The sequence below is a fragment of the Coloeus monedula genome (assembly GCF_965178545.1).
Source record: "Coloeus monedula genome assembly, chromosome: 3".
NCBI classification, from domain to species: Eukaryota; Metazoa; Chordata; class Aves; order Passeriformes; family Corvidae; genus Coloeus; species Coloeus monedula.
In genome coordinates, this window is record NC_138783.1 from 30,677,233 (window position 1) to 30,691,390 (window position 14,158).

General features: G+C 47.2%; 1 protein-coding gene across 1 annotated transcript in view; it reads right to left on the reverse strand.

The window, feature by feature from the left end:
• Nucleotides 1–216: 216 nt before the first annotated feature.
• The window catches only part of LOC309570780 (alpha-2-macroglobulin-like), a gene marked incomplete at both ends in the record, with an annotated part of 36,880 nt that continues 22,938 nt past the window's right edge, over nt 217–14,158 (reverse strand). Inside the window, 15 exons of the mRNA XM_082277793.1 lie at nt 217–257; nt 1,824–1,865; nt 2,435–2,537; nt 2,934–3,002; nt 4,262–4,352; nt 4,701–4,828; nt 5,182–5,400; nt 5,774–5,997; nt 6,978–7,143; nt 9,298–9,372; nt 9,659–9,815; nt 10,009–10,093; nt 10,979–11,155; nt 11,258–11,341; nt 11,973–12,024. Coding sequence (XP_082133919.1) covers nt 217–257; nt 1,824–1,865; nt 2,435–2,537; nt 2,934–3,002; nt 4,262–4,352; nt 4,701–4,828; nt 5,182–5,400; nt 5,774–5,997; nt 6,978–7,143; nt 9,298–9,372; nt 9,659–9,815; nt 10,009–10,093; nt 10,979–11,155; nt 11,258–11,341; nt 11,973–12,024 — 1,713 coding nt within the window. The remainder of the gene's footprint in view (nt 258–1,823; nt 1,866–2,434; nt 2,538–2,933; nt 3,003–4,261; nt 4,353–4,700; nt 4,829–5,181; nt 5,401–5,773; nt 5,998–6,977; nt 7,144–9,297; nt 9,373–9,658; nt 9,816–10,008; nt 10,094–10,978; nt 11,156–11,257; nt 11,342–11,972; nt 12,025–14,158) is intronic.

Sequence of the window (14,158 nt, forward strand, 5' to 3'; positions counted from 1 at the left end):
ATGATTTAAATGAATGTATCATTTAAACTAGACTTAGGCAGGTAGGTTAGTGGCAAATGCCATTAGCTTCTCCTTGGTAATCTCCCAGAAGTAGCAGACATGAGATAATGGAAGCTTCCACAGGAAGACCCAAGCTTCAACTGGAGAACAGACCACTGTAAGTTAGCAGCCAAAGGCAGAATGCATGCACACATCCCTCCTGCCCCCAGGCACTCTCTAATCATTGAAGACGGCAGACTCTGTCTCCTCCCACTCTTCTACAAACAAGAAACAATCCCAGGAGGGGTGTCTACAGGGAAGATCACAGAGGTTGGATTGCATGTAACACTAGTTGATCTTCCAGGCTGCCTAATGGTGGGAGACATGGATAGGCCTTCTGCAGAGACCAGTTCAACTGAGGGTATGGTTTGTAAGCCAGGGGAGAGAAATTGTTCCCAAGAACTACCTGTCCTTCTGCATTGATTAGTCTGCACCTCAGATGATGAGTTCAGAGAACATAACACAGACACAGATACATTAGAAAGGCTGATCCCCACTTAAATCATTCTGTCCTCTTTTTTTTTTTTCTTCGTTTGTTAGCCTTATTTCCCTGCACACAGGCCTTGTTAGATGGGTTATTCTTTAACCTAAGAAGCCAGGGAGATTAAAGCTGTGACTGAAAGATGAGCAGGAAAAATCAGAATTGGGAACAAAGTGTTCAAAAATCATTGGTGAGTACAGTTAATTTATTTGTAAAGTTCACTTTCCATTCCTTGCAGACATTATTCATCTGTCACACTGTGGTGGTGGTGGTGAGGCAGGCAGGTTCCAGCATCTGGGAGTGTTCTTCAATCATTTCCCTGGTTTACTTCCTCTGCAAAGATGAAAGAAGATGGGAGGGAACAGGACTTGATCTGCATGTTAACAGAACTGGGGAAAAGTAGCCTAAAATCTAAGGTCTTCCAATGAGTCTCACAGTGGACAACCGGACCATGCCAAAATACCCTTTGGACATGTTTTACTGTCCACTCAATATCTTAGGACTTGTGCACATTTTTCTATGAAGGGAGGCTGTAGGTCCAGAATCAGCAGAAAACAGCTGTAGCTATGGACACAGCCCAGGTTAACAAGCAGTATGGAACAGAAGTGTGGTAGTTCAGACTCTTCCAGACATCAGATAAAAACATGAAAGGAGATAGATACCACCATTTACCACCAGCAAGAGGCAAAGCTTTTGCCTTCTCCAAGTCCAAATCACTTTTTCTCTGTTCTCAGATGTCACAGTCAGGCCCTGTGAAAAACAATTTCCCAGGAACTCTGCTTTCCAGAAGCTTCCATACTCCAAACACCTGAAACTGGGCAACTAATGGAAAGCAAGACCTGCCAGTTTTCGTATTGCAGGACTCCATAAAGGACAGGAGAAATAACCTTGGTCAGAGATTTTACAGAAGCTCCTAAATTACCTGTTCTCCTAAGCCAAACACACTTGGTCTTGCATTGCAGAGAATCCCCCAAAGATGACAGTATTTCTGTCCTGCAGCCAGCTCAGACTCCAAATCAAGACTGAGGGCTGGCTGCCCAGGGTCATGAGGCACAGCTGCCTCCTGAGAGACCCTGGGGCAGTGGGAACCTGAGAAGGAAGGAAGACTTCCTCCAGACAGTAGCTACCAGAGGCAAACTTGCCATCTCTGTAACTCCCATGCTCTCAGTTTTATATGCAAGATCTGTGCATGTAAGTTGGGCCAATCTCATCCAAATTAAAACAGGAAGAGACAAGTGCTGGCTGGAAGGCCAAGAATGTAATGAAGAAGATGTAGAGAGCAGTGAAGGAAGCAGTACCCTACCTGTGGTGCAGGGAGCACTGTATTCCTGTGTGGCAAACTCGTCTGGAAAACAGAAGGGAAGGGAGAGAGTGAGCTGAGATGACCCCTGGCACTGCTGGCAGAGGGATGGGTGCCAGAGAGATGCATTTCCCAGGCCTCCAGAGCAGGCTGGTGCCACCATCCCCAGTTTCCCCCAGAGATCCCAGTTGGGGTGGGGGCAGCCCCAGTCCCAGCCCTGTCTGGGGGCAGTGGCAGCAAGGCAGAGCCACCCGCACAGGCACCTCCACTCCAGTGTACCCAAGGGCTGCTCAGACACCTCCTCCCAGCACACTGGGCTGAGGTGGGGACAAACAGCTCTGTCACTGCCACCCTGGCACAGCAGCCAGGACAGCAGCAGCACAGGGAGCAGCAGGTCTGCCTGGAAGCACGGGCCCGGCCGCCCTCTGGGGCCAGAAATGAACACGGGACCCCCAGCACCCACGGCTCTACCCCGGCCCCTCTGCGCTCCCAGAGCTCCGGCAGGGCTGGGGTGGCCATGCCAGCCCAGGGCAGCTGCAGGTCCCCACAGCTCCTGTGCCCCTCCTCGTGTCCCACTGCCCCTCCTCGCTCCCACGGGCACTACTGGCACTCACCTGTCTCGTAGTAGTCATAGACCTTCACCTGGGCTGGCTTCAGGCCCTGCACGGGGATGTCCCGCTCCACCGTGAAGGAGAAGCTGAGGGTCTCCCTGCCCAGCTGGGAAGGGAAGCAGTGGAGGCTCAGGGGTCTCTGCACTGCAGGGGCTGCCCTGAGCCTCCGCACTGACCCCAGGCCCCCACGCTCTCCCCAGCCACCCGTGCCTGGCCCAACACAGCGCTGAAGGACTGGCTGAGGGACAAGGGGAATCCCTGGGACCTTCCCCCACCCTGGGGGAGGCTCTGCTGGTGGGGAGAGCAGGGCCTGATCTGCGCTCAGGGTGTAGGGAATGCCTGCTGAGGGCTGGGAGGGAAGCAGCCCTTAGAGTTTGTAGTCAGAAAAAGACAGTAAAATATTCAGTCGCATTCTTGTCAGTGCCATGGTAGTTTTGAGTCCCAGATTGCTTGCCCTATGTAGCCAAAAGTCCCAATGCCTGTGTTTCTGCCCCATCCTCACCTTTTCCAGGTATAGTAGAACATGGTTGGTATTCAGCTCTGTGCGCTCAATAACAGGGTGGCCTTCCAGCTGAAGAAAGAAGACCGAGATGTTACTGCATTGATGGTGGTCTCCCTGTGCCACTTGCACAGCCCTATGGGTGGGATGTACTCTGGATGAAATACTGCAGTACTCAGGGAACTAAGCAAGTAGCACAGAACTGCCTCCTTGGTGTGCCACAGCAATAACATGGTCTCCAGCCCTCCCCTTCACCAGCCTGGCTGAAGAAGTACCACCTCCAGAACCTCTCCAGAAGAGATGTAGCACTGGTTCAAGCACAGTGATGGAGCAATTAAATGAAAATATGCTCCTTCTGGCTTGCTAGTTCTGCACCATATTATTATAGCTTTTATTTTGCAGTTCAGGCACCTACTCAGCATCCCAAAGAGTTACCCAAGACCTAAAGAGTTACAATGCTAGAAGATGTTTGTAGATCAGCAGAGGAAAAAAGGAAACAGCACTATTTTTGAATGTACTATGCCCAGACAATGTTTATGGGGAGCTGTTGGGACACAGTGAAAATAAAAGTCCCCATCACGAGTCTAAAGAAAAAATTACTTTGTCTATTTTTCCTAGACTGATCACATTGTCTCCCCTTGTGCTGGCCTTAAGCCATGTATGAAAAGAGAACACGGTACATGTCAAATGTGCAAATGACAGTGAAAAATCAAGCTGAAGCTTTGTTCTTTGCTACAGACATTGGTGTCTTGAAACTGAGAAAGTGGATGTTTCCTCTCTGTATTCAGCACTGGTGATGCTGCACGTTGAATTCCGCACTCAGTTTTGGAGCCCTGACTTCAGACCTTGAGCTACTGGAGCAACTACAAAGAAAGACAATGAGCTGGGAAAGGGACTGGAATGTAAGTCTTGTGAGGAGCGGCTGAGGGTACTGAGATTGCTTAGTGTGAAAAAAAGAAGGCTTGGGGGAACCTTATTGCTCTCTACAACACCCTGAAAGGAGGTTGTAGCCAGGCAAGGGTTAGTCTCTCCTCCCAGGCAACTAGTGATAAACAAGAGGAAATGTCCTCAGTTTGTGGCAGGGGAGATTCCTGTTGGATATTGGGAGAAATTGCTTCACTGAAAGAGTGGTTAAGCATTGGAACAGGCTTCACAGGGAAGTGGTGGAGTCACAGTCCCAGAAAAAGTTAAAGAAAAGAGTAGAGGGGGCACTTTGCAATATGGTAATAAGTGGGTATGGTGGCATTTGGTCAGAGCTTGGAGATGGAGATCTTTTCCACCCTTAATGACTCTGTGATTCAACGTTGCCTGTATGACAAACAGGCTCCTACCTTCCTCACTGAGGACTTCAAGGGGACAAATCCCGACAGCATCTTCACATCAACAATCACCATGTTGGAGCCATTGCGCTCCCCTGTGTAACTAAGGAGCCAAGCAACAAAGATTCAGTGCACATCAACTCAAAGCTGGGCACACTTCCAGCATTTCCGTAACACTTGGCACCCCACTGAGTCCTGGCAGTCCAGCACCTTCTTCTCCAGCTGTGCCAGGTGCTTCTAGTCACCTATGCAGCCTCTCACTAGCCCAGCCTTGGGCTGCCCACACGGCAGGACAAGTCCTTCCTCCAGAGCCTCTCCTCACAGAACAGCTGCCTCCTGCCCACTTCCCAGGAATGTGCTGCTCTCCCAGACTGGCTCACCCTGGGGACAACCAGACCTCCCCCAGCTCCCATGGCTCAACAGGAAAGCTCAGATCAAAATGCAGACTCACCTGACATTTATGCCAATGTCAAAGACCTTGTGAGCCTTGGAGTCCTCACACGTCTCTGGGATTGTGTGCACATGAAGCATGAAGGGTGCCTCCTCCTGCGTGGGCTGCACGTTGTACCTCAGGCTTGTCTAGGGGACAGCCAGCAGCTCTGTGTGAGCGTGTGTGCACGCTCGGCGTGGGAGAGAGGGGACCCTCTCCCCACCCTGCCTCCCCACTTCTCCCATTCTCACAGCTCCTCCACACTGCAGAGCCTTCCCTCCTTCTTTCTTTCTCTTCCACACACCTCTACTCTTCTTCCCCTCCTCTCCCTTTACCCACAGCCTTCCACTTCTCCCCTCCCTCCTTTACTCTTTACTCTCCTCTACCTCAGTGGGAGGACTCGATGATCTTAGGGTCTTTTCCAGCCTGGATGGTTCTCTGATCCTGTCCTCTCCCTGCTCCTGCCTGGCAAGGGGCTCCCTTCCCAGGATGCAACCCTCACCTGCAGGTAGACGCATCCTTCACCAGACACCTCCACGCTGTACTGCCCCGGCACCCGGGGAAGGGGCACGCGCTGCAGCAGCAGCCGGTTGCTGGCATCCACTTGGAACTCTTGCTGGAAGTCCCCTCCAGATCGCAGGGCCACTGTGGAAGCTGCCCCGCTCTTGGCATAGGTGACAGCTCCATACAGGGACAAGGCTTGGAGAGCCACCACCGTGTCCTGAAAGAGATGAGTCCCAGCACTCAGGGGCTGCAATTAGCCTCTCCACAGCCTGTCCTCCTACAGCCTGTCCTCCTGCAGCCTGCCCTTTCTGCCACAGGCACCCTCCCCTCCAGCCCCACTTTCTCCAGTGTTAAGAAGAAAAGACAGAGGGAAAGAGCAGCTTCAGCATATTTCCCTTCCCAGAGGCACTACCTGACATACTTCCCTTGGCCTCTTGGGAACTTGGCCGCTGTGGAAGGTACTGCACGGATCTATTGCAGGACTACAGTTCCCACCTTCCTGGCAAACCTTCCTGTGCTCCCACCTGGTTCTCTGACACGTCCCATCTTCTGAGGTGGATGTGCATGGTGGCCGGAGGGAAGCAGCTCACCTGGGTGGAGGAGAAGCCTCCATTGGGATTCTGCTGACTGCTGATCCACTTTGCAATAAGGGATGCAAATGCCAGCTCCTCCTGGGCAGGGGCTGGCTGCGAGGTGAGGTGAGCCAGGAGCACGTAGGCCGTCATCTCCACTTCTGCAGAGGGAGCTCGGGAGCGATAGTACGGGAGATCAGCCTCTGGCTCCTTCCCAGGCCGCTGCCAGTGAACAGAGCCATCTTCACAGGAGCCAGCGAGACGAGACAACAAGCAATGATTACTATTAAGTATTGCAAGGCACTTCTTCATCTGCTGCTGCTCCAGCTGGGAGGACGGAGCCTCCAGGATGTGTCTGTCATGCAGGCTGAAGTGGGAAGGGTCAGGTTGACACATTTTTCAGCTTAACAATGACTGTGAGAGTGCTGAGCCCCAAGCCTAGACAGCACTTTGTCCTAGACCCCACATTCACATGGACATTTATGGGCTTGGGCACCGCAGGGAACCAGAGACCTCAGGAGGACGCCACTCCTTCCCTTTGTGAGAAGAGATGCCAGCGTTGGGCAGTGAGAAGCTCTGTGAGGCCAAATGGCCCAAAGAATGTGACCAGGGCTTACCAGTCCCCTGCAGGTGGAGAAGGCAAAAGGTGTGGGGGATACTCCCTTCACAGTTTCACTACCCACTGCTTGGGCAAACCCTCTGGCCAGCCTGACTCAACCTGATTAGTTCCAAGTGATTACTTGATTTTCCTAGAAGACTCAGAGTTTGTGCTGTGGCCTCCAAAATGCCCTGTATGTTCATCTTCTCTCTCAGCACACCCATCTCTTCTCTGACTGACATGCCTTGTGCTGGGCAAGGTCACCTTTGTTCTGTGTTGAGCCTGTGCCCTGGTAGGAAGGAACGTCCTTGAGCATTGCTAAGCCTTTGCCAAGCAGTGCCTGGCGTGGCCAGAGGAGTGGGCTGAGGAGAGGTGGGAGCAGAGCCACCCTTCAGCTCAGCACCCAGGGGATGGTGCCTGCTGCTTCCTGGGGAGCTGCCTCGGAGCAGAGAAGAAGGACTGAGAGGGACTTCTCAAAAACATAATCCCTTTGCACAAGTCTTTCCCTCCACCTTTCCCTACGCACAGGGGCCATTCCTGCAGCCATTGCCCCACCAACAAAAGCCATTCTGCCAAGGGAAGATGTAAGGCTGGTGAAAGCTGTGTCCCACCAGGAACGCTCACCCTTGCTCACAGCTTCCTTCTCAAGTGAGTCGAGCAATGCCTTCCGCTTCTCCCTGTTCCCTGCCAGGGCGAAGGCGTACGCCAGCAGTGCCTTGGTGTACACGTGGTTTTCTTTCTGATTTGCTGCTGTTTCCAGGCAGAACAGAGCATTCCGCACCACTGAGTGCTGGAAGGAGAGAGAGACTGAACTGGAGGTGAGCTTACTGAGGTCCATCTTAGAACACCAGGAATAGGGGTGGTACCTGTGGACCCTTAGCATCCCCACTTTCTGGCCTAACAAAGATTTTACCATTGTGTATCCCTTACCTCCAGGCCTAATAATTCCTAGAACAAATGGGCAGCCAAAGGCTGTTCCTTATTTTGAATCTACTTTTCTTTAATATGTCTTGATGTAATGGTTTTTCCTAGTTTGATTTAAAGACTGTGAAGACAGGGCTCCAATCCTTCTTCCTCAAGAAGAATTACTGGCCTGATTGTGTCTGGGGTGAGAGGAGTGGTGTGAAATACTTCCTTGCTTTAGGTGTACAGAATACTTGCTTTCCTCCTCCTACTCTCATCCTGAGACTCTTCTGTGCTTTTACCCTCTGCTCTATCTTTCATTTTTTTTGGTTCCCCTTTTCCAGGGCGTTTTGAAAAAATTTCACTTGCTGGAAGTAATGTAGTTTCTAGTTTGGTGGTGATCTCTGTCTCTGCACAAGAAAAAGTGTGGGTTTCTTTGTATTTTGTAGAGTATTTTTTGTGATGTTAACATTAACAATGCATCTATTGGTTTAAGAGTGCTATCACTACAGCAAAGTAAAATGTAGCTACTTTACACAATGTTATGACTAACAGACACTGTTACCCTATGACCTTTCAGCAAGACACATGACTACTCCTCACTTGTGATGGAAAAGCTTCTATAAAACTGAAAAAGTAGCTCTGCAGGGAGACCATGCCATGACCTGAAAGCTAACAGCATATTTACAGCTTAATAAAGTGTCTAGAAGGAAAAGACGTATTTTTCTGTTGCTTTGTACTTTGACTTTCACTGTGTGTCTACTGGAAGATGAAATCTTTTGTGATCCCTTTTGGAGAAGCAGTTCAGCTGGTTTTAAGAAAGCAAAGAATAAAACCAAAATTGGTTGTGTCTATGCCTACTACTGTTCGTAAAGTAAGTATTGGGGAGTCCAGTCTAATGACAGGATGTGACAGTAGACACACATGCTGAGGACAGTGCTATTAAGGTTTTTATGAGGGTCTAATATGGCTTATTTTACTTGTAGAAATACTCTGTATGAGCCTTAATTGCTTAAGGGCTGTGCTAATCTTAGTTCATAGAGCTTAACTTGAAATGCACCCATTCTCCACCCAGACTGTGACAAACCCTTTCCTTCACATTCAGAGGAAGTTTTAGGCTCAGACAGGGAGCTGGAAAACATCCTCATTATCCAATATGGTTCTGCCTGAGAGCTTGGCTTCTAAATAAAGCACACAACAAAGAAAGAATACTCTTCTGGTGAAGTTAGTGTCATCCATGTCACCTTACTGACAAAATAATTCCTTCTGCTGGTTCTTGCTACACAGGAGAAAACTTTAGACACAAAACATTCCCTACCACATTTGGAGCAGAGGGACTGCAACAGCCTGGCAACCACACTGGCTCAGCAGTCCTGCTGTGATTCATACCCTAATTTTACCTGCACCACCACCTTGTCTCAAAGTCAGGGGATCAGAATGACCAAACCCACACTGCTCTTAAGTAGGCCTCAGGTTTTTCACAGAGTGCCATGATGGTATTCCTTATACCTATACTTTATTACCTATAGGTATACCTTATTATTCAAGAATTAAGGATGGGGATTTCCCATTAAACCATCTAGAAGAAGCAAAGAAAATGAGAATGAATGCCTGAGGGTGCCATGCTTTTTTACTGACCTGTGGTGTTGTGTCTGCACAATAGGCTCAAGAGTGGTTTAACAGGATTGTACTATTCTAAGAAACAAAATGAGATTTCTGTAGGTGTAGAAAACCTATTTGTCTCACTTCAGAGAATTAAATATTATTTAACTCACTGTCAATCCAAGTTGTATGGAGCAAATCCATTATCATCCACAAAAGAACTCAGAAAAATATTAAGTGAAATGTGTATACAGGAGACAGGATTAGACAGGGGACAAAAACTGAAGAAAAAGTTAGTTCAGTCTAGGCTTAAATGGAAAGACTACTCAGACAAGATTTCTTCTTTCCAGAGGTAAAGGGACCTGCTAATCTGGGCATTGGGACACTGGTAGGGCAGGTTAGTACCATCTGTGGCTCAGGCTGGGGTGCAGATACGTACGGTTACAGGCAGAGGAATCTCCAGCAGTGCAATAGTGATGTAGGCTGCCAGTGTGACCTCGTCATTCACTCCACCCTGCAGGGAAACACAAAGGTACTTGTTGATCCCACACAACATTGGCTTCTCCCTGTGCTACTTATCTGCATTCTTCAGGGGCAAATTCTTCTTGGCCTCCTTTTCATGCTAGGTCTTTCAGAAAAGGCTGCTGACTTCTTCCCGCTTCTGTGATAACTCACATATATAACTCCTCACTCCTTCCTAACCTCCAAGTGCTGAAATAACTCTGTTGATCCCAGAGTGGCCAAGTTGCCAAGTTCCAGCCTGACAAAGCCCATGTGGAGCCAACCAGGAGACATGTTACCTTCATAGCATTGTTCAGGAGTGCCCCAGAACTGCGGAAACAGCCATTTTCCTTCTGCTTTTGACTAAGCCAGATCAAAGCATCCTGGATGTGCTTCTCCTCTATGAAGATGTGATGCCGGGCCTGGGCAAAGGACTTGAGGACAAAGGCTGTGAGCCTGAAAGTGATAGAGGGAACCAAGACATCCTGAGTAGGCCCTCTACCCATCAGAGGTCATAGGGCCCATATAACTTCATCTCCACCTCCATTTCAAACTCCACAATGACCAAGCACTGAGAGAACAAGAGAACACTGAGGAGTGAGAGGGCATGAAAAGCAGAAACAAAAAGCCAGTGGTACTGAGGTCTTACCAGGTATTTCCAACTTTCCCGTAACGTGGCCCAAAGGTGCTATAAGAACCATCCCAGTGTTTGTACTTCAATTGCCTTTGATACCCTGAAATGGAGAGTGAAAAAATATTTCAGTTGCCGCAGTGGTTTTCAAGCAGCCATGCAAAGGAAATGTAGGAGACATTTGGAACACAGTGTGCCCCTTAACTATTGGCACAAGTGTGAGCTATGCCCCTCAGTATTACAAAGGAAGTTCAGGCAAATACTGGCTCTGAATATCTCTATTCTTTTGCTCTTCTTCTCACCAAAACCACCAGGAAACTGGGTAGCTGTGGTCATTGCTGCTCTCTGCCCAAGACTTCATGAGGAGAGGTAATGCATCCCAGACTTGAAAGAAATGAGAGAATGGTTCCCAGAGGAGAACTGATTAAAAATGTGAGTCCTACACAGGATATGAATGCAGAAAACAGGATCATTTTCTTTGGAGGAAGTGCAATTCTCCTGCAAAAATAACCGAGTCACAACAGCCCCTTGCTAGTCAGGAGATGCCCACCGTGTGCACACGTACTGGTGTTGTGCCTGTCACCGTGCCCTAGCTAATGTGGTAAAATTCTCCCCTGGTCAAAGATGAGCAATACTTTCTACATCTCAATACTAAGGAGAATTCAACATCTACATAAGCAGCTGCCATGATAAATGGTTATAGTCTGATTTATGTGTTTCATATAGTCCTTTTCTCATGGAAAGAAATCCTGAGTTATTGCCAGCCCTGGACTTTTTCTGTGTTCCTCTTTGGATGCTGTTGTCTCTCACCCTGTACCTCCAACTGAGCATCGGATTCCTTCTCACAGATACTGCATTGTATACCCCTAACCTGCCAGTATCCTGTTCCTTTCTAGAGACAGCCTCCAACAGATCATCCAGGCCAGTGACCAACCGTGTCCTTATTCAGTAGCCAAGGGAGGGGATGAACAGAAAGGCAAAAGCTCACCGCTCACTAAGTATCCAGTGGCCTTGGATTTGACCTCTTCACTCAGCTGCCCTGTCTTGTTCAGGTAGTCCAGGACGTAGATGTTGGGTGCAAACAAGACCATGTTCTGCTCCCCACAGCCAAAGGGCATCTGGAGGAGCTGGTGTAGGTTCTGCATGGCAGTGCCCATGATGTCACCTGGGGAATGGGACAATTCACAGTGTAAATTTGCCATTAGACTGAGCACAGCCTGGAGGGCTGTGACACTAGCATGTGACACATTGAGGAGGTTTCGTTTACCTAGCACTGAGAAATATGCTCTGGCTGAGCCATCCACCACAGTTGCTGGGAGAGCCAAGGAGACTGTGTCTGACACTGACTTTTCTGGGATAAAAAGCAGATTAATTTGATTACAATTCCAGATGTATCTACATGCACAAGCAGCAACTATCCATGGGTGAGACACCATCTCCTGAAGAGGGGTTTCCTGACTTCAACAAATCCATTCATCTGCAATTTTGTTGACCAAGTTTCCCATCCTGCAAATTTTGTGTTGGGCCTGCAATACCCTTACACACAGGTTGTCATGGACTTCTATACGGCATCATCAACCAGCCTTGACTGACAAATACACTTTTTCCATCCTATTTTTATGGCCTTTTCTGCTTTGGTGGGCACACCTGGCTTACTGCAGAGTCTGGTTTGTGATTTTACACCTGTTACATGAAAGGCATTAGAGATAACCTTATTAAATCCCAGGTATTCTCTCCCTGCAGTGACCTGGCCAGCCTCATTTCCTAAAAGATATGCTTCTCTCTCTCTAATTACATCCTCAGCTTTTCTCCTCCAGGAAGAATTGTGTTCAGTAATAGCTGGATATGCATCTAGTTTGTTAAATTTTATCAGATCCCTACACCTTTCTTCTCAGAGTGGAGGACTCACAAACCTTTTCTTCTTCCTTTGTCTTTAGTTTCTACCTCAGCAAAGAAAGTCTTAGGAAACAAATGGCTCTTACCAGATGCACAGAGCACAGAGTTGTACGTGGTTTCCACCTCAGTCCCTTCCGGCTTGGGGAAGAAGGCAAGAGAGAAAAAAGCAAAAAGTGAGAAACAACAGCAACAGAGAAAAAGAAATATCAAAAGGGAAAGTAAAAGGGACTCTTTGAAAATTGCCTAGAAAGTTTTCTCCTCCATGTGCTGAACTGAGGATAATTGAGGACTGTAACATCCTGGCTAATTACAAGTATGAAATGTAATATATTTTCTTTTCTTTCTTAATACTGAGAGATGCCCTGCATCTTCACAGGGCAAGATGGAGATAACATGCAAGGTGATGTTATCAACAGAGACATGGCACCCTGCCATCCAAGGTGCCTCCCACTGTGGCCCAGCCTGGCAGAGCTCTCCAGGCTGTGGTGAAGGCTGAGTGCCTGGCACACTGGGAGGATATGTATGCAAGAACTTTGGCTGGTGGCAGCTAGAGCACTCCAAAGCACCGCAAGTGACATGTTAAAACAACCAGAATTTAAATACATGCCACAGTCAACTCGTTAATAGTTTCTAGTCTAGTCTTTGAAGTTAGAAAAGAATACCGCTTTTCTGGTGAAATGGGTGAAAATATTTTGCAGGAAACTCAGGAATCAAATGTTTACTAGGAAACATTTTTTTGTCATAGTATATTTTAGTGAGCTCCCTGCATCAATTTTTTAACCTCTAATAGGAGAGTTCCCAGTGTTTCCTTATTGGTTTCTGGCTTTTGCCAGCTGATATTTTTTCCCAGCATGTAAACAATGGTGTTATTGTCTTCACTTTCTCACGCAGTCAGAACATATTGTCTCTCATTCTTCAGTATGAAAAGACAGAAAAGTATTAAAAGACCAGGGGGAAAAAAAAGAAAAAAGAAAAAAAAAGCTTTTTGGATAAACTGTGATAGAGCAAAATGCTTCTGTTTGAAAAGGCACCTTCTTGTTTGTTTCACTATGCCATTCTGATATGCAACTAAATGAGAAATCCATTGTTTTGTTTGATTTTGAACATTTCAACAGACAATTAAAAGTTACAAACTGTGATTATTTGAAAGATTTTCTTTGATGAGAAATTCCTGGGTGGAAAAAAAAAAAAAAATCCTTTTCCCCAAAGACCTCTCGGTGAGGCTTGGTTTCTGGAGGGGCAAGAAGATGCCCTGGGGCCTCTGGCACACTCACTTCTCTCTCTCTGGGATGCACTGCCTGCTGCAGGGAATATTGTCATCCCTGTGCTCATGACAATGCAGCTTCACCCCAAGCCTGTTACACTGTATCCATCCCTGTTAATTAATTGTTCAGCCTTGGATGCTAATCTCCAATTCCATCCCGTCAGGGCTTGCTGTAGATTAATTACCACATTACAATAACAGGATAGGATGAGCAATCTCTCAGACACCCTGCCAGAAGTAACTCAAATACTTTTTCAGTAATTTACATTCCCCTGCCATCTGGGAGAAAAGACTTTACAGTGCTCTATCTTCCTGTATCTTCAAAGAACAAAACAGTCTTTTTCCTGAAGGCGTACACAAATTTGGAAAATTTCCTGAAATGTTAAACAGTTGTTCATGTATTATACATTCAAATCCATTTGTAAATAATTAAAAAAACAAAAACCAAAACCTAGCAGATAGGATGGTTGTTCTGTCATTACATTCAGGTTAGCAAAACATTTCCTGAAGCAAAATATATCCTAGTTCTGCCTTACTGAAAACTGGAATGTCTGCCACGTAAGGAGGACTTACTATTATATAGATTTCCCTATACAACAAGCTGGTACTTTTTGTTTGCCAATAGCTTCCAGAAGACTTATACTGTGGGTTAATTTTATGACTGGCAACTTACCATGTGAAAAACTATGTTTTTATCATGGCAAAACACTGCTTAAGGAAAGAAGTGTACAAAAGAATGGAAAAATAAAAGGTTAGTTACACTGTTTGGATCATTCTTCGAAGTGTAATAAAACCAATTCAAAACAGTGATGGTAGTTTTGTTTAGAAATATCTGTAGGTTGTGATGACTGTTCCAGAGTACTGGCCATGGGCTGGAGGAGAAGTATAAGCTTTCTGTCTAGTGTTCTATTCACAACCTATCCCTGTGATTTACTAGAGGCAAACCCAAGGATTTCTCATTTATCTCTGATATGAGGTGCCTCAGATAAACCTGTCATTATTGCCTGC